This window comes from Phyllobates terribilis, unplaced genomic scaffold (genome assembly GCF_046119375.1).
Source record: "Phyllobates terribilis strain yellow unplaced genomic scaffold, ASM4611937v1 Scaffold_8__6_contigs__length_399053987, whole genome shotgun sequence".
In the NCBI taxonomy this organism is placed as follows: Eukaryota; Metazoa; Chordata; class Amphibia; order Anura; family Dendrobatidae; genus Phyllobates; species Phyllobates terribilis.
The window spans coordinates 144,239,603-144,264,119 of NW_027362768.1; the positions used below are offsets into that span (position 1 = coordinate 144,239,603).

A 24,517-nucleotide genomic window follows, 5' to 3' on the forward strand; every position below is an offset into this window, starting at 1 on the left:
ATATGAGAAATATTGTATCTAGACTAATGTCACTTTGAAAAATGAAGTTTTTTTGCGCATAATTTGGCCAATTTATGTGTGCCCATCAACCACGACAAGGTCACCTTCGTATGATGGGAAACTACGCTACGCTACCACTGGATATTTCTCATATATTCATGTATGGAGTGCCGAAGTATTTTTTGCAATTGAGATTACTTTTTTCTTCAGAGCACCCGAATAGACCAGTGAGCGACCCCTCTCTGTTTTCTATTAATCATTTTTGGGATCCCGCTCCTGGAACATTGCAGCAGGTACGTGTTCACACTATTAGAAGTTTGACAGCTTTTTTTCTGACCATGTGTCCCTCCCATTCAGTCACAGGTGGTTTTAACTAGCTCTACCAGCCCATACATTGTAGGTTAAAAGCCCAAGCAGAGACATATTGTTCATACAGGCTAACAGCCCAAGAGTGGCATATCCAGTGGTATCGTATCGTAGTTTCCCATCATACGAAGGTGACCTTGTCATGGTTGATGGGCACACATAAATTGGCCAAATTATGCGCAAAAAACCTTCATTTTTCAAAGTGACATTAGTCTAGATACAATATTTCTCATATATTCATGTATGGAGTGCCGAAGTATTTTTTGCAATTGAGATTAGGTACTTTTTTCTTCAGAGCACCCGAATAGACCAGTGAGCGACCCCTCTCTGTTTTCTATGTACAATTTTCATAGTCATGAAAATAAAGAAAAATCTTTAAATGAGAAGGTGTGTCCAAACTTTTGGTCTGTAATGTATATATATGGACAAATCATCCCCACTGTTCTTCAACATACCGTATTTTTGCGGACTATAAGATGCACCGGACTATAAGACGCACCTAGGCTTTAGAGGAGGAAAATAGAAAAAAAAATTAAGCAAAAAATGTGGTCATGATGCCCTGTTAAGGGGGAGGGGGTCTGCTGCTGACACTGTTTTAGGGGTAATGTCCCCCAATTCTGTTAATATCCCCCATCCTGGTATATATGGCCCCCTCCTTTCTGTTATACGTGGCCCTCATCCCCATCCTGATATGCATGGCACCCAAGATCCCCAACCCTGGTATGCATGGCCCCCCTCATCTGTCTTCCTGGTATGTATGGCACCTTTAATCCTGGTATGTATGGCCCCCACCTCACACCCATCCTGGTATGTATGGCACCTTCATCCCTCTTCCTGGTATGTATGGCACCTTCATTCCTGTTCCTGGTATGTATGGCACTCTTTATCCCTGTATGTATGGCACCCTTCATCCTGGTATGTATGGCACCCTTCATCCCTGTATATATGGCCCCCCTCATTCCTGTATGTATGACCCCCCTCATCCTGGTATGCTTGGCACCCCCTGATCCCGTCGTGCTGCACAAGAAAGAAATAAACAATTATACTCACCTCCTCTCTGCTCCAGCGCTGTGTCCCGCTCTGTACCGGAATAGTCACTGCTCCCCACGCTGGGACTGCGTGCGTGAGGAGCAGTGACCATTCATTCTAATAGCGCGCACACTGTAGTCGCAGCGCGGCTCCTGCTTTGCTCGCCTGTCAGCGTGCCCATTATTAAAGTCCATGAATATTCACCACACCATGAGGGGGGCATACATACAGGGATGAAGGGTGCCATACATACCAGGAAGAGGGATGAGGGGGGCCATACATACAGGGAAGAAGGGTGCTATACATACTAGGAGCCGTGCTGCAGTCACAGTGTGCTGGCTATTAAGGAAAATGAATAGTCACTGCTCCCCACGCCCATGGGCATGGGGAGCAGTGAATATTCATTTTCTTTAGTAGTGGGCACAGTGTAGGCTGCAGCAGGCGGCTGCTGCCTCCTGTGCCCCGCTACTCCGCCGCTGTCGCTTCCCCCACATTCCCCACCACCCACAGCCACAGTATTTATGTATATCGGACTATAATACCAGGGGCGGACCTACCGCCCGTGCAGCCGGTTCATTGAACGGGGGCCCCCGAGGGAGAGGGGGCCCCTCCAGCCTCCAGCAGGGCCGCCATCAGGGCATGACTGCCCTGACTCCAGCATGGGGCCTGGCCAGTCGGGGCCCCCTCGGAGCCCCATTGGGGCCCCCCTCTTGTGCGTCTCCTCATGGGGCCCCCCCTGCAGGACCCCCCGCCGTCACATGACCGGAGATGTCCCTTCGCTCAGCATGGGCCCCGGCCCAATGCTGAGTGCAGGGACATCTCCGGTCATGTGACGGCGCCGGCACAATACTTACCCCTCCCTGTGCCTCCGCAGCGTCTTCCGCGTCCTCTGACTGTAACGTCTCAGGTCAGAGGGCGCTGTGATATGTTTACACCGCGCGCGATCTCTCCTGAGCTGTCACAGCGGGAAGACGCGGGCGATGCTGGAATCCGGATCAGCATCAGGTAAGAAGTGAGGTGAGTATTTGATTTTTTTTTTTTATGTATGGGGCCATGGGGCATTATATGGTGGGGGGAGAGTGGGTGTGACATCCTGCATGGGGCATTATAGGGGGGGGGTGACATCCTGCATGGGGCATTATATGGGGGGGTGGTGTGACATCCTGCATGGGGCATTATATGGGGGGGTGACATCCTGCATGGGGCATTATATGGGGGGGGTGACATCCTGCATGGGGCATTATATGGTGGGGGGGTGTGACATCCTGCATGGGGCATTATATGGGGGGGGTGACATCCTGCATGGGGCATTATATGGGGGGGTGACATACTGCATGGGGCATTATAAGAGGGGAAGGGGGGAAGTGACGTCCTGCATGGGGCAATATAAGGGAGGGGGTGTGACATCCTGCATGGGGCAATATAAGGGAGGGGGTGTGACATCCTGCATGGGGCATTATAAGGGCGGGGGTGTGACATCCTGCATGGGGCATTATAAGAGGGGAAGGGGGAAAGTGACATCCTGCATGGGGCATTACAAGGGAGGGGGTGACATCCTGCATGGGGCATTATAAGGGGGGGGTGACATCCTGCATGGGGGCATTATATGGGGGTGGGGGTGTGTGACATCCTGCATGGGGCATTATAAGAGGGGGAGGGGGGAATTGACATCCTGCATGGGGCATTATATGGGGGTGGGGGAGAGTGTGACATCCTGCATGGGGCATTATAAGAAGGGAAGGGGGAAGTGACATCCTGCATGGGGCATTATAAGAGGGGAAGGGGAAGTGACATCCTGCATGGGGCATTATAAGGGAGGGGGGGTGTGACATCCTGCATGGGGCATTATAAGGGAGGGGGTGTGACATCCTGCATGGGGCATTATAAGAGGGGGAGGGGGGAATTGACATCCTGCATGGGGCATTATAAGGAGGGAGGGTGTGTGACATACTGCATGGGGCATTATAAGAAGGGGGGGTGTGACCTCCTGCTTGGGGCATTGTAAGAGAGGGGGTGGTCTGACATACTGCATGGGGCATTGAAAAGGGGGGAAGTGACATCCTGCAAGGGGCATTATATGGGGGGGGAGAGGTGACATCCTGCATGGGGCATTTTATGGGGGGTAGAGGTGACATCCTGCATAGGGCATTAAAGGGGGGTGTCATCCTGCATGGGGCATTATAAGGGGGGAACAGCCTGCATGGAGCGTTACATGCAGGCCAATATTCTGTATGGAGTGTTACATGGGGGTCAGTATTCTGTATGGAGCGTTATATGGGGGACAGTATTCTGTATGGAGCGTTATATTGGGGTCAGTATCCTGTATGGAGCGTTATATGGGCGTCAGTATTCTGTATGGAGCGTTATATGGGGGTAAGTATTCTGTATGGAGCGTTATATGGTGGTCAGTATTCTGTATGGAGCATTTTATGGGGGCCAGCAGGGCCGGCTCCAGGTTTTTCTGGGCCCCGGGCGAAAGAGTCTCAGTGGCCCCTTTAACACATACCACGATTCATGATGCACAGATACTGCAGAGAAATATATATATATATATATATATATATATATATATTGTACAATGCAAAGATTTCACTTCTTACATTACATGAGTGATATCTATTGTAAATTCCACAATAGCTCAGAAACCAGCGAATCGCTCCACACAGTATACTGGCGCCCATATAAGGCTCCATACGGAATACTGGCCCCCATATAACGCTTCATACAGAATACTGGCCCCCATATAAGGCCCCATAAGGAATACTGGCCCCCATATAAGGCCCCATGCGGAATACTGACCCCCATATAAGGCTCCATGCGGAATACTGACCCCCATATAAGGCTCCATGCGGAATACTGACCCCCATATAAGGCTCCATGCAGAATACTGACCAAATATAAGGCTCCATGCGGAATACTGACCCCCATATAAGGCTCCATGCGGAATACTGACCCCCATATAAGGCTCCATGCGGAATACTGGCCCCCATATAAGGGTCCATACAGAATACTGGCCCCCATATAACGCTCCATACAGGATACTGGTCCCCTTATAAAGCTCCATACAGGATACTGGCCCCCATACAATGCTGCATGCAGGCTGTTACCCCCCACATAATGCCCCATACAGGCTGTCCCCCCCTTATAATGCTATAAGGCTCCATACGGAATACTGGCCCCCATATAAGGCTCCATACGGAATACTGGCCCCCATATAAGGCTCCATATGGAATACTGGCCCCCATATAAGGCTCCATATGGAATACTGGCCCCCATATGGAATACTGGCCCCCATATAAGGCTCCATACGGAATACTGGCTTCCATATAAGGCTCCATACGGAATACTGGCCCCCATATAAGGCTCCATACAGAATACTGGCCCCCATATAACGCTCCATACAGGATACTGGTCCCCTTATAAAGCTCCATACAGGATACTGGCCCCCATATAACGCTCCATACAGGATACTGGTCCCCTTATAAAACTACATACAGGATACTGGCCCCCATATAACGCTCCATACAGGATACCGGTCCCCTTATAACGCTCCATACAGGATACTGGCCCCCATATAATGCTGCATGCAGGCTGTTACCCCCCACATAATGCCCCATACAGGCTGTCCCCCCCTTATAATGCCGCATGCAGGCTGTCCCCCCCTTATAATGCCCCATGCAGGCTGTCACCCCTCCTCTTTATAATGCCCCATGCAGGATGTCCCCCCCTCTCTTTATAATGCCCCATGCAGGATGCCCCCCACCCTCTTTATAATGCCCCATGCAGGCTGTTCCCCACCTTATAATGCCCCATGCAGGCTGTCACCCCCCCTCTTTATAATGCCCCATGCAGGATGTCCCCCCTTCTCTTTATAATGCCCCATGCAGGCTGTCACCCCTCCTCTTTATAATGCCCCATGCAGGATGTCCCCCCCTCTCTTTATACTGCCCCATGCAGGCTGTTCCTCACCTTATAATGCCCCATGCAGGCTGTCACCCCTCCTCTTTATAATGCCCCATGCAGGATGTCCCCCCCTCTCTTTATACTGCCCCATGCAGGCTGTTCCTCACCTTATAATGCCCCATGCAGGATGTTCCCCCCTCTCTTTATACTGCCCCATGCCTCCATACATTAAAAAAAAAAAATCAAATACTCACCTCCCTTCTCCTCACCTGCTACCAACCGCCCGCTGCCCGCTGTCCACTGCTCGGGTCCGGGTCTCCAGCGTTGTCGGCGTCTTCCCGCTCAGCGCTCCCTGTGACGGCTCAGGGGAGGGCGCGGTGTAAAGGCGTCACCGCGCCCTCTGACCTGAGACGTCACAGGGAGCGCAGAGCAGGAAGACAGCTGATCTGCGGAGGCACGGGGAGAGGTAAGTATCCGGCTGCCGGGGCCCTGAGCAAACGGCGGAGAAGGGCGGGCGCTGGCACTGCTCTCCTCCGCCCATAGCCCAGCGGGGTGCGCGACCGCCAGTGGGCCCCTCTGCCTGCTCAGGGCCCCGGCATTTGCCCGGGTGCGCCAGGTGCTGACGCCGGCCCTGGGGGCCAGTATTCTGTATGCAGTGTTATATGGGGACCAGTATCCTGTATGGAGCATTATATGGGGACCAGTATCCTGTATGGAGCATTATATGGGGACCAGTATCCTGTATGGAGCATTATGAGGGGGTAGAGGTGACATCCTGCATAGGGCATTAAAGGGGGGTGTCATCCTGCATGGGGCATTATAAGGGGGGAACAGCCTGCATGGAGCGTTACATGCAGGCCAATATTCTGTATGGAGTGTTATATGGGGGTCAGTATTCTGTATGGAGCGTTATATGGGGGACAGTATTCTGTATGGAGCGTTATATTGGGGTCAGTATCCTGTATGGAGCGTTATATGGGGGTCAGTATTCTGTATGGAGCGTTATATGGGGGTAAGTATTATGTATGGAGCGTTATATGGTGGTCAGTATTCTGTATGGAGCATTTTATGGGGGCCAGTATTCTGTATGCAGTGTTATATGGGGACCAGTATCCTGTATGGAGCATTATATGGGGACCAGTATCCTGTATGGAGCATTATATGGGGACCAGTATCCTGTATGGAGCATTATAAGGGGGTCAGTATCCTGTATGGAGCATTATATGGTGCCCATAATACTGTATGGAGGACTATACTGTCCGGTCTGCACTGTGCGCTGTGAGGATTCGCCGGTTTCTGAGCTATTGTAGAATTTACAATAGATATCGCTCGTGTAATGGGGCATTATAAGGGGGGAACAGCCTGCATGGAGCGTTATATGGGGGCCAATATTCTGTATGGAGGGTTATATGGGGGTCAGTATTCTGTATGGAGCGTTATATGGGGGACAGTATTCTGTATGGAGCGTTAAACACATGAGCTGATGGCAAAATGGGGCACTTTTATCTCTGTTAAATGAAGCGGCAATCCACTTGCTCGACCACCGCTCTATTCATTCCCAATCAGGCTGTCTCTGCTTTTTCTGGCACTCCGTAGAGACTGAATGGAGCGGCAGTCAGGCGTCTTCCTTGTCCCTCCATTTTGTGCTCCATCAGGGATAAAAATTCTCTATTGTGCTGATCTGTGACAGTCCCAGCAGTCGGACACCCACCGATCAGCAAGTTATCACCTATCCTGAGGGCATTCCCTTGAAAGACCTGTGATAATTGGAAGCCCTGTTGAAAATTTTGCAATGGAGCTCACGAGCCTCAAGTTACGCCACTGGTCCATTTAAAAAAAAATAAAAATTTCGTATGCATCATAAAAGTGATAGAAACGTCTATTTTCCCCTTTTGTTTTTCCCTCCCCTTCTTACAACAGCTATAATGTTATTATTTTTTTTGCTTTGCTAGTTGTAGTTTTGGATAACCCATTCACTTTAACATATAATGTGCTAAAAGAAAACACATAAAAAAAATCCTAGTGGGATGGAATAGAAGAAAAATGGAAATTTTGCAGGTTTTTTTAGAGTTTTGTTTTTATGACTTTCACTTTGTGGTAAAAATGAAATGATAACCCTGGTCTACGGGTCAGTACGGTCATGGTGGTACCAGGTTTCAATACAGTAGTTTTTTTATTTCACTACTTAATAAAAAGTAAAAGAAAAAAAAATTAGTCTTCAGTCGCCATAATATCAGAGCTATAACTATTTTATGTTTTGATCGACAGAGTTGTATCAAGACTTTTTTCTTTTTTTTGTGGGATGAGCTGCATTTTATATCACCAATTTGGCATCCGTACGACTTTCTGATTTCCTTTAAGGCGGAGTTCACACGATGCGTTTTTAATGCGTTTCCGCTGCGTTTTTGCAGCTGCGTAAACGCCGCGGAAAAGCATTAAAAACGCATGGTAGAAGGGCAGCAATGTTCCCCAATTGAAATCCGCATGTGCTGAGCCCATGATGCGGATTTTTCCGCAGCGTAAACGTTGCGCTCAAAAATCCGCAGCATGTCAATTAATTTTGCGTAAACGCGGCGTTTTCGCCGCCATTGACTTGCATTAGAACGCGCCAATTCCGCAAGACTGCATCTGTACTTGTGTTATTGGCGCGTTCTAATGTGCGGATGGTACCCGGGTGTAAAGAAGATGAGACTTTCCTCCACACCCAGGTACCATTTAAAAAGCTGTAAAACAAGAATAAAATAAAAAATAAAGATATATTCACCTTCTGACGGCCCCCTGTCTCCTTCCCTCTGCTCGCGTGCAAGACTGAAGGACCTTCGATGACGTCACAGTCATGTGACCGCAGACCCTTCAGCGCAGTGTCTCGCGATATCCCGGCAGCCAGGAACAAGCCAGGAACAAACGTGGCAGCACACGCCGGGCCATCGGAGGGTAAGTATAGCTTTATTTTTTGATTTTTAAACATTCTTATACGGTCACACTATATAAATCCATGCCGTTTGCATGGATTTATATAGTGTGACCTAGTTGTCAAGCACTTTCCAAGTGATGCTAAAATCGCCTGGAAAGCGCTTGTCAATCCGCATGCCGAAACGCATGTGAATCCGCATGTATTCCGCAGGAAAAACGCATGTACAATCCGCATGCGTTTTTTCTGCCAGGGAGATGCAGAAATGATGCAGAAATTTTCTGCTTCATTTCCGCATCGTGTGCACATACCCTTACACCATATTTCTGTGGATGCATAGTAATAAAAACAAAAGAAAAAAACAGCAATTTTGCCATTTCGATCTTTTTCTGTTTCGGTATTCATTTTATAGAATACATATTAGGCTATGTGCACACGTTGTGTTTTTGTCAAGATTTTTTTTTGTGCAGATTTGTCACAAAACTTGAAAGGATTCCTGATACCAACAAAGTGAGTCCTGAAATCTCGTGCACACGTAGCTTATTTTTTCCTTGCAGATTTGGAGCAGTTATAAATCTGCAGCATGTCAATTCTTTCAGTGTTTTTCCTGCAGATTTCAACTATACTAATGAGTAGGGGGAAAAAATGTGAAAAACTCATCAAAAACGCACCAAAATGTGGCAAAATCAGGGGAATTTTACACTACGCTTTTCCAGCCAAGAGATGCAAAAATGGTGCAGAAATTACTGCACCAAATATTTAACGTGTACACATACCCATAAATGAATTTTTTATTATTATTTCAAAAAATTTATGTTTACTGTATTTTTCGGACTATAAGACGCACCTTTTTCCGCCAAAATTTTGGAGGAAAGTGGGGGGTGCGTCAGGGGCGGACACAGACTGTAGTGGGCCCCTGTGCAAGAATTGTTTTGGGGCCCCCCCCCCTGCCCTTCATAGGGGACATGAAGCCCCCCCCCCCTGTGCATCTCTCATCCCCCCGTGCATCTCTGATTCCCCCCACTCCTAGTTAATTAATTGTATTTAAAAAAATAAAACTTGTTATACTTACCCCCAGGGCCAGATCCAGGTTTTTGTGGGCCCCGGGCAACAGAGTTTCAGTGGCCCCTTTAACACATACCACGATTCATGATGCACAGATACCACAGAGAAATATACAGTGCCTACAAGTAGTATTCAACCCCCTGCAGATTTAGCTGGTTTGATAAGATGCAAATAAGTTAGAGCCTTCAAACTGCAAACGAGAGTAGGTTTTATGAACAGAAGCATAAATCTTACAAACCAAAAAGTTATGTTGCTCAGTTGAATTTTATTAAATTTTAAACATAAAAGTGTGGGTCAATTATTATACAACCCCTATGTTTAATATTTTATGGAATAACCCTTGTTTGCAATTACAGCTAATAATCGTCTTTTATAAGACCTGATCAGGCCGGCACAGGTCTGTGGAGTTATCTTGGCCCACTACTCCATGCAGATCTTCTCCAAGTTATCTAGGTTCTTTGGGTGTCTCATGTGGACTTTATTCTTGAGCTCCTTCCACAAGTTTTCAATTGGGTTAAGGTCAGGAGACTGACTAGGCCACTCCAACACCTTGACTTTTTCCCTCTTGAACCAGGCCTTGGTTTTCTTGGCTGTGTGCTTTGGGTCGTTGTCTTGTTGGAAGATGAAATTACGACCCATCTTAAGATCCTTGATGGAGGAGCGGAGGTTCTTGGCCAAAATCTCCAGGTAGGCCGTGCTATCCATCTTCCCATGGATGCGGACCAGATGGCCAGGCCCCTTGGCTGAGAAACAGCCCCACAGCATGATGCTGCCACCACCATGCTTGACTGTAGGGATGGTATTCTTGGGGTCGTATGCAGTGCCATCCAGTCTCCAAACGTCACGTGTGTGGTTGGCACCAAAGATCTCGATCTTGGTCTCATCAGACCATAGAACCTTGAACCAGTCTGTCTCAGAGTCCTCCAAGTGATCATGAGCAAACTGTAGATGAGCCTTGACATGACGCTTTGAAAGTAAAGGTACCATACAGGCTCGTCTGGAACGGAGACCATTGCGGTGGAGTACGTTACTTATGGTATTGACTGAAACCAATGTCCCCACTGCCATGAGATCTTCCCGGAGCTCCTTCCTTGTTGTCCTTGGGTTAGCCTTGACTCTTCGGACAAGCCTGGCCTCGGCATGGGAGGACACTTTCAAAGGCTGTCCAGACCGTGGAAGGCTAACAGTAGTTCCATAAGCCTTCCACTTACGGATGATGCTCCCAACAGTGGAGACAGGTAGGCCCAACTCCTTGGAAAGGGTTTTGTACCCCTTGCCAGCCTTGTGACCCTCCACGATCTTGTCTCTGATGGCCTTGGAATGCTCCTTTGTCTTTCCCATGTTGACCATGTCTGAGTGCTGTTCACAAGTTTGGGGAGGGTCTTAAATAGTCAGAAAAGGCTGGCAAAAGAGATCTTTAATCCACACATGTGAAGCTCATTATTCTTGGTGCCTGAACTACTTCTTAATACTTTAGGGGGACCAAACAGAATTCTTGTGGTTTGAGGGGTTGAATAATAAATGACACTCTGAATTAACTTTTAACGTTTAAAAAAAAAAAAATTTGCTGCAGTGCATTTCCCACTTCCAGGCTGATCTACAGTACAAATGTCACAATGCCAAGTTAATTCCGCATGTGTCAACCAGCTAAATCTGCAGGGGGTTGAATACTACTTGTAGGCACTGTATACATATAGTACAAGGCCAAGGATTTCACTTCTTACATTACATGAGCGATATCTATTGTAAATTCTACAATAGCTCAGAAACCGGCGAATCCTCACAGCGCACAGTGCAGACCGGACAGTATAGTCCTCCATACAGTATTATGGGCACCATATAATGCTCCATACAGGATACTGACCCCCTTATAATGCTTCATACAGGATACTGGTCATCATATAATGCTCCATACAGGATACTGGTCCCCATATAACGCTCCATACAGGATACTGGTCCCCATATAACGCTCCATACAGGATACTCGTCCCCATATAACGCTCCATACAGGATACTGGTCCCCATATAACGCTCCATACAGGATACTGGTCCCCATATAACACTGCATACAGAATACTGGCCCCCGACCGTCATTGATCAATGACTTGTTTTCACTGGAAAACCTGTTTAAGAGCAATGGTCTTTTCATGAGGACCAAATTTCAGCTTCCAAAGCCCTGCACTCACTATAGTTACCCCCTGTCAACCACTCCATTCCTTTCCTAATCTGGGTTACTATGCTAGCATGACATGTATGTGAGGTAATGGTGCCATTTTACCTCACAGATACATAGAGGCGCTTATTTATGTGCTTTATTTTTGCAGGGTTATTATCTCAGTACTTTGTGTCATGTTTTCCTAAATACTGGTGTAAGAGCTTGGTCTTTTCCTAAGGACCAAATGTCAGCTTCTGAGGCCCTGCAACCATTATAGTTACCTCCTTGGCAACCACACCTCTCCCATTTCTTCCTCCATTTTTTTTTTAATGCACTGAGTTTTATAGACGATGCCCAAAATGTGACTGAAAATTCTCCATAACTAAACATCAGGACAAAGGGGGGTAAACGTCCCTTGTGGCCTGATACAGTTTACCATGATACCATGAGGTGTTTGTGAGGTAATGGCACCATTTTACCTCACAAATACATAGAGGCGCTTATTTATGGGCTTAATTTTTGCCTGGCTGTTTTATTATCTCAGTACTTTGTGTCATGTTTTCCCACACAGATGCAGGTGTAAGAGCATTGGTCTTTTCATAAGGACAAAATGTCAGCTTCCAAGGCCCTGCAACCACTCCATTCCTTTCCTAACCTGGGTTGCCTCCATTTTGATTTTTGTCACTACAGTGAGTCGAGGTCCAAAATATGACTGAAAATTCTCCATAACTAAACAGGACAAAGGAGGGTAAAGGTCCCTTGTGGCCTGATACAGTGATACTGCGCTATAACATGAGGAGTTTGTGAGGTAATGTCGCCATTTTACCTCACAGAAATATCAAGGCGCTTATGTACGCGCTTTATTTTTGCTGGGCTGTTTATTAGCTCAGTATTTTGTGTCGTGTTTTCCCACACAGCTGCAGGTGTGTGGTGTCACGTAATGGCGGCGGTTACATGAAGCCGGTTGTTACTTTCCTCAGCGCTGCCTTCCATTGGGCTGCGCGCTGACGGTTGTAACAAGTTGTCAGCCCCTCCCCCTCTGCCCGTGCTTTCTCTGACGGTTGGTAACTGACTGCGCTCAGATCCGTCGCCACACGAGTGGAATAACATGTCGGCCATTGCCGGTGATTCCTCCCCTCCTATTCGACCCCCTCGGACCCCAAAATGTACCCGCTGCCGAAATCACGGCATTTTGGTACCGGTGCGGGGTCACTCAGGGGGTTGCAGGTGGAGACTTTGCAATTGCCCCAAATGTGCCCTCATCACCCAGAGACACAAGATCCTGTCGGCGCATAAACTGCTCCCCAAGCCGGGGAGAGAGGAGCCAGCCCCGGAGGACCGACGTGGGAAGGCCGGGACCCCCGAGAGAACCGGGAACCTGTCCACGGGTAACCACACTAGTGACGTCATGGCTGAGCGTGGGGCGTGACGTCATTACATGATTGCTGTGACGCCATAGCAGGTTTTCTTCTGCATTATGAGGACAGATATGTTATTATGTGGCCATAGTGGTGCACGTTGTATAAAAATCCACAGAAACCAGTAGGAAATGGCAAAAAAAAAAAGCATTGATTCCTATGGGAGTCAGCCATTTATCTAACTTTGCTGCTCTGGGAATTGGAATATCCCTTTAATTGTAATTTTTCTCACTATTTTTATGTTTCTGTCCACATGTGGACTTGTTTCTTGCTGGAGTAGTTGTTTTGAATGACACCATTGTTTTTAATATATAATGTACAGAAAAATTGGGGGAAAAACCGATCCAAGTGCAATGAAATGGTGAAAAAAATGCAATTCCACCAGTGTTGCTTTTTTTTCCGGCCATGACCGGCGTTCATAGGAGATTGTGATTTCTGCTATACCCCTAAGGGAACTATTAAATAAAGTTAAAAAAAAAAGTTTTAAAAAATAAAAAAAAACACAAAGTTCAAAATCACCCCCCTTATGCCCCATTAAAAATAAAACAAAAAAAATACACATATTTGGTATCGCCACATTCAGAATCGCCCGATCTATCAAAATATAAAGTAGATGAATTCGATCGGTAAACGCCGTAACGAGAAAAAAAATCAAATCACCAGAATTACATTTTTTTAGCCAACTGCAACATTGCAATAAAATGCAATAACGGGCGATCAAAACATCATATCTACCCCAAAATAAATCAATAAAAACATCAGCTCAGCGCGCAAAAAATAAGCCCTCACCCTGCCCCAGATCCCGCAAAATGAAAATGGTGCTTGTCTCGGAAAATGGCGACATAAGCTAATTTTTATTTTTCTTACAAATTTCGGATTTTTTATTTCACAGCTTAAATAAAAAAGAACCTATACATGTTTGGTATCTGCAAACTCGTACTGACCTGGAGAATCATTGCCAGGTCAGTTTTAGTATTTAGAGCTGTTAGTAAATAAAAAACCCAAAAAAAACAATTGTGGAATTGCATTTTTTTTTTGGGGCAATTTCACCACACTTGGAATTTTTTTCCCGTTTTCCAATACACGATATGGTAAAATCAATGGTGTCGTTAAAAAGTACAACTCCTCCCGCAAAAAACAAGCCCTCGTAAGGCCTTATTGATGGAAAAATAAAAAAAAGTTATGGCTCTGGGAAGAAGAGGAGCCAAAAATGAAAATGGAAAATTGCAAGGTCGTGAAGGGGTTATTTTTTGTTTGTGTTTAATTATTACATTATTGTTAGGCTCTCTAGGGGACTTTATACAGCGAAAAAATCACAGTCTCTTATGCATCCTGACTTGTGGATGGGCTTCACAGGGAAATGGTAGCTGCGAAAGGGTCTTTCAGCAGAGCCCTGGATGCCTTGAGCTCCCAACAAGTACCCTCGGGGGGCCGATGGACACTGCAGCAATTGTGCCGTGCAGCTGGGCCATTTATATGCCGCTGTCGGCGATTGTCAGTGGCATTTACCATGTAAAACCTAGCATATCTGACTAATATGACATCGCCAGCAGGTGCATTGGCATGAACACTGGATTGCAGTGTAGTTTTGTATACCACCATAAATTCCATCGTGTGATCGTTCCCTGTCATCACATTCACATTTTTAGATTTGAAAAGGAAGAAAGCGTCACCGCCCAGGACTTCAGCTTTTGAAAGTGTGAAGAGAAGTGCACCCTCCATACTGACAGGTATCATCGGTCCACAGGTTTACACGCTGAACCGTGCGGGATAGCATTATTGATGTGGCTGATTTTTATCCTAACATTTTTATTCACATTTATCGTGGACCCCCTTGGGGAGAGGAATGATTATCACATTATGTATGTGTGTTTGGAATGTACGTTGTAAGGCTATGTTCACACATGTTGGGTTTTTCATAGTTTTTTGCTGCAGATTTTTATGCAAATTTTCAGCTGCTTTTTGCTGTACTAGTAAAGTCTATAAGAAACCAGAATGCTCTGTTCACACATCTTGTTTTTTTTTGCTGTGTATTTTGTGCCTTGGTTGGATTTTTGGAAAATAAAGCATGTCACTTCTTTCAGCGTTTTTTGAAGTGGCCAGGTCCAGACGGTCTGAAAGCTATCCAGCGATTACCCTAATTCGTGAACTATTACCATCAGTTTATTCCACATTTCTCCTCTTGGACTTCCCCTATTTCTGCCCTGAGCCGCAAGGGGGTCAACCCTAAGATTTGGTCTCAAGAGGCAGAAAACGCCTTTGTGTCTTATAACAGACCTTCTCCTCAGCTCCTGTGCTGCATCGTCCGGACAATAACAAGCTGTTCTTTCTGGAGGTGGATGCTTCTTCCTCAGGGGCCGGAGCCGTTCTAACTCAAGTCTTCTTCCATTCGCATGGTGACCTGCCACTTCCTATCCAAAATTTGCTCTGGAGGAGTGGCGGTTCTTGCTAGAAGGAGCAATGCATCCAGTGGTTATCTACACTGACCACAAGAATCTTGCCTATCTGCGATCTGCACAGCAGCTAAACCCATGACATGCCAAGTGGTCTCTGTTTTTCGCCCGCTTCAACTTCACTCTCCATTTTCGGCCGTCAGACAAGAACGTCAAGGCTGCTGCTCTCTCGTCTAGATCCTTCCAGTCTTCCGACCAGGAGGAGGAGCCTCAACACATCGAGCCCTCCAAAATTCTTACGGTCGCTTCGTTGGATTTCTCTCGGTTCCTTCTGGAAAAACTTATGTTGCTGAACGTGATAGGAAGCGGGTTCTTCTGTAGGGTCACTCGTCTAAGTTGGCTGAACATGCCGGACAGAAGAAAACGGCTCTCCTCATTTCCCGACATTATTGGTGGCTGACCCTGTGCAAGGGATATTGCAGATTTCGTCTCTGCCTGTCCCTCTTGTGCACAGAACAAAACCCCGAAACAGCTTCCGACCGGCCGGCTACTTCCTTTGCCTGTACCCTCTGCTCCCTGGCAGGATATTACAATGGATTGCATCACTGATCTTCCAGTATTGGCCTAGTGTATCATCATCTGGGTGGTTGTGGATCGCTTCTCCAAAATGGCCCATCTGCTCCAGTGCTTGCAGAGAAGTTCATTCTACATATTTTCCACCTCCATGGTCTACCGATCCATATTGTCTTAGATAGAGGCTTCCAGTTTACTTCTCTCTTCTGGAAGGCCACCTACAAATTACTTAATGTCACTCTGGATTTCTATTCTGCCTACCATCCGCAATCCAATGCCCAGGTAGAGCGGGTTAATCAGATCTTGACCAACTTCCTGCGGCACTTCGTCAGTGCCCACCACCGTGGCTGGTTCAAACTCCTGCCTTGGGACAAAATCTCGTTCAACAACCATGTGACTGAATCCTCTGCTAAATCTCCATTTTTTGTAGTCTACGGTCAACATTCCAATATTCCGTTCCCTGTTTCTACTACCCCCGATATTCATATTGCTGAATCCCTCGTCAAGGGTTTTTCTAGGATCTGGGAGGACACCAAGTCCATATTATTGAAGTCCTGTAAATGGATGAAAAGACACGAGGACGTCTGGTTCCTCCTCTGCCTGCTTCGTCCTGGGGACAAGGTTTGGCTGTCGTCTAAGTATGTCCGTCTCAAGGTACCCTCCTATAAACTGGGCTCTTGTTTCATCGGTCCGTTCGAGGTTCTGAAACAGATTAAGCCAGTAGCCTAGAAGCTCAGACTCCCGGTCTCTTTATGGAACCCCAATTTTTTTATGTATCTCTCCTCAAGCCGTTTGTTCTCAGTCCTTTTTTCAAAAATCCTGGTTCCACTCCTGCTTCAGTCAGCACTGAAGACTTTTTCGAGGTAGAGAACATTCTGGCCACCAAGAGGGTAAAAGGAAAGCCTTTTTTTCTTGTAGACTGGAAGGGGTTAAGGGGTTTGGTCCTGGGTACCCAGGGAAAGCATCCATACCCCTCTCCTGGAGAGATTTCTTGCAGGCTTGAAAATGAGGGGGCGTAAAGGGGGTATTGTAGCATCTGCGTCCCTGCATGCTGCCCCTCTCTCCTGGCAGGGATGCCGACTAACTCACCGCCGCGGTCCCGCCCTTCACCCGATGTCCGGGGTAGGTGCACAAATCCCCAGGCACCTTGAGGGTCAGCTGCCATCCATCTGAGGTCAGTCCTGGTGTAGCACCTGGTCCCACCTCCCTCGTCTCTCCTCAGATCATGGTATCATCAGCTGCCGTGCATCCAAAGTGAGGCACTTAGTTATGCCCTTCCAGGCCTTCCTTGGATCACGCCTCAGTGGTTCCACCATCCAGTCCCTTACAGTGTCCTCACCTGAGAATGGCAGTTAGTACAGTTTAATTAAATTAGTGATATGTGCTAAAGTAAACATTGCCTGATCATCTCAATGCTCGACCATTGTGTAAAACTAAACATTGCCTGACTAATATGTGAAATTGAACAATGCCTGACCAACTCAGTGGCTGACCAATGTGTGAAAGTGAACTGTGGCCCAACAGAGAGTGGGTCTTAAGCAGGGCTGTGGAGTCGGAGCCCATTTTGTCGGAGTCGGTATAAAATGGACCGACTCCTAAAATATATAATAAGGCTGTGTTCACACGATGCGTATTTCATGCGTTTCCGCGGCGTTTTTGCAGTTGCGTAAACGCCGCGGAAACGCATGAAAAACGCATGGTAGAAGGGCAGCAATGTTCCCCAATGGAAATCCGCATGTGCTGTGCCCATGATGCGGATTTTTCCGCAGCGTTAACGCTGCGGTCAAAAATCCGCAGCATGTCAATTAATTTTGCGGAAACGCAGCGATTTCGCCGCCATTGACTTGCATTAGAACGCGCCAATTCCGCAAGACAGCATTTGTACTTGCGTAATTGGTGCGTTCTAATGTGCGGATGGTACCCGGGTGTGGAGGAGAGGAGAGTCTCATCCACACCCAGGTACCATTAAAAAAGCTGTAAAAAGAAGAATAAAATAAAAAATAAATGTATTCTTACCTTCTGTCGGCCCGCGCAGCGCTCCCGCTTGGTTTCCGGCACTTGCAGTGAGTTGTAGGACCTGCGGTGACGTCAGAGTCATGTGACGGGTCACGTGACGCTGACGTCGGCAGGTCTTTCAATTCAAAGTTGCCGGCAGCCGGGAGAACGGAGTGAGCAGGACAGCGCGGGCCATCGGAGGTAAGTATATACACTCTCTCGGTTCACACTGTATAAATCCATGCTGTTTGCATGGATTTATATAGTGTGACCTAGTTGTCAAGCACTTTCCAGGTGATGCTAACATCGCCTGGAAAGCGCTTGTCAATCTGCATGCGGAAACGCATGTGAATCTGCATGTGGATCCGCATGTATTCTGCAGGAAAAACGCATGCACAATCTGCATGCGTTTTTTCTGCCAGGGAGATGCAGAAATGATGCAGAAATTTTCTGCTTCATTTCTGCATCGTGTGCACATACCCTAAATTGGGTACAGTTGTTCATTGCAGTTTGTGGGGAATATTTTTTCATAAGAATTTGGGAAAGTTATGAAATGTCCTATAAATGTCTGTCCTATTCCTGATCTAAGGGTCTAGACTTTTAGCTGAGATGAATCTGTGCTACAGTAAATTTATCACTTAAACATGAGCCGTGTATGAGGGAGTCGGAGTCATGGAAATTGAGGAGTCGGAGGTTTGGCTTACCGACTCCACAGCCCTGGTCTTAAGGGTAAAAGAATAGTTTTCAGACCTTTAAGTTATACCTATAAAACTGTTTTACTAGTTAACCCCTTCAGTGAACACCGTAAAAAATAAATGAAAAACAAGGCAAAAAACAATGCTTTATCACCATACCGCCAAACAAAAAGTGGACTAAAACGTGATCATAAAGACGCATGTAAATAAAAATGGTACCACTAAAAACGTCATCTTGTCCTCCATAAAACAAGCTGCCATACTGCTCCGTCAGCGGAAAAATAAAAAGTTACAGCTCTCAGAATAAAGCGATGCCAAAATAATTATTTTTTCTATAAAATAATTTAGTATTGTGTAAAAGTGCCAAAACATAAAAAAAAGATATAAATGTAGTATCGCTGTAAACGAACTGACCAGAAGAATAACGCTGCCTTATCAATTTTACCACACATGGAACATGATAAAAAAAAATCCCAAAAAACAATTCCTGAAGTGCTAGTTTTTGTTCATTCTGCCTCCCAAAAAACGGAATAGAAAGCGGTCCAAAAATATCACGTGCCCGAAAATGGTACCAATAAAAACGTCAACTCGCAAAAAAACAAGCAGTCACATGACTCTGTTGGCAAAAATATGGAAAAATTATAGCTCTCAAAATATGGCAATGCAAAAACTTGTTTTTACAATAAAAAGCCTCTTTTAGTGTGTGACAGCTGGTAAACATAAAAATCGATATAAATCTGGTATCGCTGTAATTGCTCCAACGAAGAATAAAGTCGCCTAATCAATTATACCGCATGAGGAACGGCGTAAAAAATAAATATAACCAATGCTTAACCTGCTGTTGATTGGTTCTTTCTGCCTCCCAAAGATCGCAGTAAGGCTGTCACATTTATCCTGCGCTCTATGCTGAGCGCTTACATCGGGGTTTCAGTGTAAATCTGTGAAATACTTGATTCAGACGGAACCCCTGACAGAAGATTCCCTATAGTGAGGCAGATGGAGACACTGTGGACGCCGCCTGGCCTATGATCCAACGGTGTCCATCTTTTTATTATGCGTGCATAAAAGTGCCGTCGGCCACAGTTTTGTGCACTTCTAAAAAGAAGGATACCGCTGAACAGAGGCCAGATGGAGTCCAGAGTGACTCTGCTGTCTCGTTATATTGAATGGATCCCTCGGGGATTTCATCTGAATCACGTCACTTGGAGATTTAGATGGAAACCCCCATATCAGTGCTCAGCTTAGAGCGCAAGATAAACGTGATCCAAAATGTTATGTAAAATGTTCCCAATACAAGCTTCAACTCCATTCACAAAAAAGCAAATCCCCACTCAGGTCCGTCATCTGGTAAAAAAAAATAAAGGGGCTTCCACATTACTGATAGCACAAAGGCTCTGTAAAAGCAAAATGGCTCCTTACCCTTCAAAAGAAATCCAGTAAATTCTGCTCTCCCAAATCCAAATGCCCCCCTCCCTTCTGAGCTCCAGTGTGTGTCTAAACCGCAGTTAGCGACCACATGTTTGGCATTCCTGTAGCGATGAGAGCCCGTCTTAATTTACGGGTGCATGTCTCCAGAAGCACAAGCTGGGCACAACGTACTGGTCACTACAACGGCAGTTTGCAATCTTCACTTAGCAACATCCGCTGCGGCTTGTTTCTGGAAAACACCCATGGAGTCAAAATCGTCACTACACCTGTAGATAAATTCACAAAAGGGTATAATTTCCAAAATGGGGTCACTTGAGGGGAATTCTGCTTTTCTAGCACATAGGGGTTCTGTATATGGAGCCTGCATACTATTCTAGGAAAAACTGCGCTCCAGGAGGCAAAAAGCGCTCCATCCCTTCACCAAATTTTCGATTTTTTCACAAATAAACGTAAGTCATATCAAAGAAATTCGACCACTGTCATGAAGTACAATACGTCACGAAAAAAACAGTCTCAGAATCACTGGGATCCTTTGAAGCGTTCCAGAGCTATTACCTAAAAAAATTGCCCTGGTCAGGAAGGTGAAAACAGGCTTCGGGGTGAAGGGGTTAAGTAAATCCAGACCAATAGATAAATCGGTAAGCTCACTGCTTTTTTTTTTCAGGACCTCCCAAGAACCCCTCAGAATATGCACCAACCTTGGATTACTTTGAAAGAGAGACTACAAGGATGTATCTTGGCTGTCCACCTATATATCACTACCCTGCCTTCCAAATAGGCTTACCTCCACCAGGATTTGGGAATGCATTCATCCCACCTTCTACCTCTCCCACTTCTCCTGTTATTCCATTGAGAGGCTTACGGCCTTGCTACCCAGTGAGTACAGGACTACGATGAGAGTAGATGGTTACACATTGTACATTGGTAAATAATGAATAATGGTCTAATGTGGAACAGTCACATAACCGTTGCCTACCTAAATGAAGGTGGATAAAGACCCAAAAGTAATCATATTGTTGCACGAGCAGTTCTGATTGCAGCTATAGCAGATTTACTAATGCGTTATCATAGTTATACGAGTCATTACACTTGCATTGGGAGTATATATAGATATGTGGGTTTTCAACACTTTACGAAAAAAAGTGATTTTTTTTAAAAATAATTTTCATTAGAATCTCACAATCATTTGCAACTGAACCACCTGCATTTTTTACATACAACGTCATCCATCTGGGTGGGGTTATAAACGGCATGGCTGTATGGAAACATTTTTATACATATATGAATATTTATATATACGTTTAATGATTTGCTTCATTTTTGCAGTTACAAGATGGAAGAGGAGATTTCCGTCCAACCTATTACCCTTCAATACCTCAGTACATGCCACCTGGTTTTCTGCAAGGTCTGCACTACATGCCTCCTACCATGCCTATGAATGTTACATTCATGGCAGAACCTAAGAAAATCTTATCTGGTAAGGGACAAACATATTGGCCAAATTCATCATGGTGTATTCACCAGAATGCTGGTGTAAAACACTTTGCAATGTCAAAAAATGTACGCACAATTGAGGATGTACAAAAATGTTGCTACTTTTGACAATTTAGTTGGCAGTGCTAGAAAAAAACGTGGCAATGCCCGCCTGGCAATTTCATCACTACACAGTAGTAGCTTAAATTACATCATAAATGTTTGCGGGCTCCCTGGCTGGAGTAACATTTCTGGCGAAGGCATACAGCAGCATTAAGAGATGCCCACCTCTTAATGAATTAGGAGCTTCTTACTCCTACATTGCCTTCATTAAGACTGGCATACAAAACGCCAGCTTTATTGAATTGGGCCAGTACTTCTCTTCTTTGTAAAAGTGAATAAGTCCAGGGCTACACCACAAGTTTTTATAGATAGGAGTCCTAAAAATAATACTGCAGCTTGGACAACCATCATCACTTCATACAGTTTTGGTTGCAGGCATATACAATCCGGCTCATCGTTATTGGCACCCATGAAGTTTAAGTACATAATGTGGAATATCTCCTGAAAACAATGAATCAAGTGAAACCGTTTTTTTGTATAGAGCACTCGTGTTAAATACAAAACAGCAAATGATAAACAATAATTTAAAACAAAAAACAATGGGAGGGAAAAATAGAAAAACCTGAAGCTTGCTGTGTCACTGGTATTGGCACCCTTTACATTAATTTAGTATGGAAACACATTTTGACTCGCCTGTGGTAAATCACAAAAGAGATTTACCGGTGATTATTGTCTGTGCCCATGTGACATGAATTAGCCAACGAATGATGACTTCAGTGTTTTAAAAAGCCACATGGTAGGCCCTGTTCCTTTGTCACAATGGTGAAGACAAAGGAGCTGTCTGAGGACATCAGAACTTCTATTATTAGCAAACACAAGACTTCCAAAGGGTATAAGGCCATCACCAAGCACCTTGGTATCCCAGTTTCAACAGTGCGCAATGTTATTAAGACATCTGCCAAGCATGGAACCATCAAAAGCCTCCCTGGACGTACAGGAAAGTTGACAAGAGATGTCTTCGAAGGTTGGTGCGAATGGTGGAAAAAACAACAAGTTCAAACATCCAAAGACCTGAAGGCCAACCTGGAACAGTCTGGGGTCATGGTTTCAACAAGTATACGCTGCACACTAAACAAAGCAGAGTTTTATGGGTGAAACCATTGCTGAAGAAAATACATAAAAAGGAACTGATCTTTGCCAAATAGTTCCTTGACAAACCACAGTCCTTCTGGGAAAATGTTGTGTGGACAGATGAAACAAAAATAGAGCATTTTGGCAATGCAAAGCAACAGTTTGTTTACAGACGGCGCAATGAAGCTTATAAGGAAAAGAACACTTTACCAACAGTTAAGCATGGTGGAGGATCCATAATGCTGTGGGGTTGCTTTGCTGCATCTGAAACTGGGGGCCTTGACTGTATCACAGGAATCATGAAGTCAGAATTATCAAGTGATTTTAGATCGAAATGTCCTACTCGGTGTAAGAAAACTTGGTTTCGAAAATCATGGGTCCTCCAGCAAGAAAATGACCAAAAGCACACATCCAAAAGTACACAGGAATGGTTGAAAAAGAAAAATGGACTGTTTTAAAATGGCCAGAAATGAGTCCTGACCTCAATGCCACTGAAAATCTTGAGTGAGCTCAAATCTGCCATTGGGAAAAAGAATCCTGCAAACATTCAAGAGCTTGAACAAACTGCAAAGGAAGAGTGGGAGAAAATTCCAGCTGAGAAGTGCATGAAGCTTATAGATGGCTCCAAGAAACTTTGGAAGCTGTTAGCAATGCCAAAGTGTGTGCAACCAAGTATTAATTAGGGGTGCCTTTATTGCTGCACATGCTGTTTATTCTGTTTCTTCTTTGAAATTGCAACATGGACGTTGTAAAACCACGTTTTATTGTTATATTACTTTGGACCACTAACTAAAAAATTCTGAGGATAGAACTTTGGTACATTTCCATTTATTTCTGAAGATATTGTACAGGCTATGAAAAAAATGAAGGTGCCAGTAATGGTGAGCAGCACTGTATACTATCTAATAGGCTCACATTACAGACTGCTAGAAATCCACTTGTAAAATTGGAGATCAGTGACATACAGTTTATCCTGTGATAGCACCACTACAGCAGAGAGTGACTAATTTTGATCTGTAGAGACCTAAATACATTAACTATCCCTGTGACATCAACAACTGGAAAGAACATATTTGACCATGTTCTAGGTGTCCGATCTTAAAAGGTTAATACCGATATTGCAAGTTATCACTTACTCAGTGGTTGCACCTGTTAAAGGGGTTGTGCACTATCTGGACAACCCCCTTTAAATAAAGTACTCCCCCTGTAAAATAAAAATAACATCCTGCACTGGCGCTGTTCTAGTGATGTCAGCATCAGGGCTCACGTGACATTGTTATGCCACGTGAGCTCTGCAGCCAATTATCGGTCACGCAAGACTCAGCGATAACATTGCTAGAACAGCGCCAGTTCCTTGCAACCTGCGATGGCAATTTACTCAGATTGACTTTGACAAGTGAATCCAGAAATACATCCTGATCTAGCAAAAATTTTCTCAGCTCTCTCAAGCTTCTTAATTTTGTTGGGATATATAAAGCAACACATGAATATTATTCATGATTAATATAAGCTGCTGAAAACAGTAGCGGATTTATCCTGATGGTTAAATAGCAATTGTATGTTAATACAGAGGTATTTGTGTTCTAGGTCAGGCTGTTCCAGATAGCCAGAACCTTAGGATTGCATCAGAGAGGAGCGAGACACCAGCCAGGGGCAAAACTACCTAATAATTTGTAGTATTACTGACATATGTATGTATTGATATTTTTAGGTTTATTTGTTATTATACCCTCAACACTTGCACGGAGTGAAAGTGGCTGAACAGTTTTATTGAAATGGAAGACAACTGCAAGATCTTAGTGTACAGTTTAATTTAGATGTTGATTTTCCGAGAGCTGCTGAGAGTGATTCTCTTGTGCTGTTCTGTTTCTTTATCCTGCTCTATAGGTATATAGATGAGAGAAAATGCTCCAAAACTC

General features: G+C 45.2%; 1 protein-coding gene across 1 annotated transcript; it reads left to right on the forward strand.

The window, feature by feature from the left end:
- Positions 1–12,511: 12,511 nt before the first annotated feature.
- Positions 12,512–24,265, forward strand: DMRTB1 (DMRT like family B with proline rich C-terminal 1). The gene is made up of 5 exons (XM_073645245.1): positions 12,512–12,817; positions 14,497–14,577; positions 20,596–20,807; positions 21,258–21,408; positions 24,186–24,265. The coding sequence occupies exons 1-5, from the start codon at positions 12,538–12,540 to the stop codon at positions 24,263–24,265; spliced, it is 804 nt and encodes a 267-aa protein (XP_073501346.1). The 5' UTR covers positions 12,512–12,537.
- The last annotated feature ends 252 nt before the right edge of the window (positions 24,266–24,517 follow it).

Coding starts and splice junctions, on each gene's coding strand:
- DMRTB1 (XM_073645245.1), top strand. CDS start 12,538: ATGTCGGCCATTGCCGGTGATTCCTCCCCTCCTATTCGACCCCCTCGG. Junction 12,818..14,496: donor AACCGGGAACCTGTCCACGG/GTAACCACACTA, acceptor TCACATTTTTAG/ATTTGAAAAGGAAGAAAGCG. Junction 14,578..20,595: donor TGCACCCTCCATACTGACAG/GTATCATCGGTC, acceptor TTTTTTTTTCAG/GACCTCCCAAGAACCCCTCA.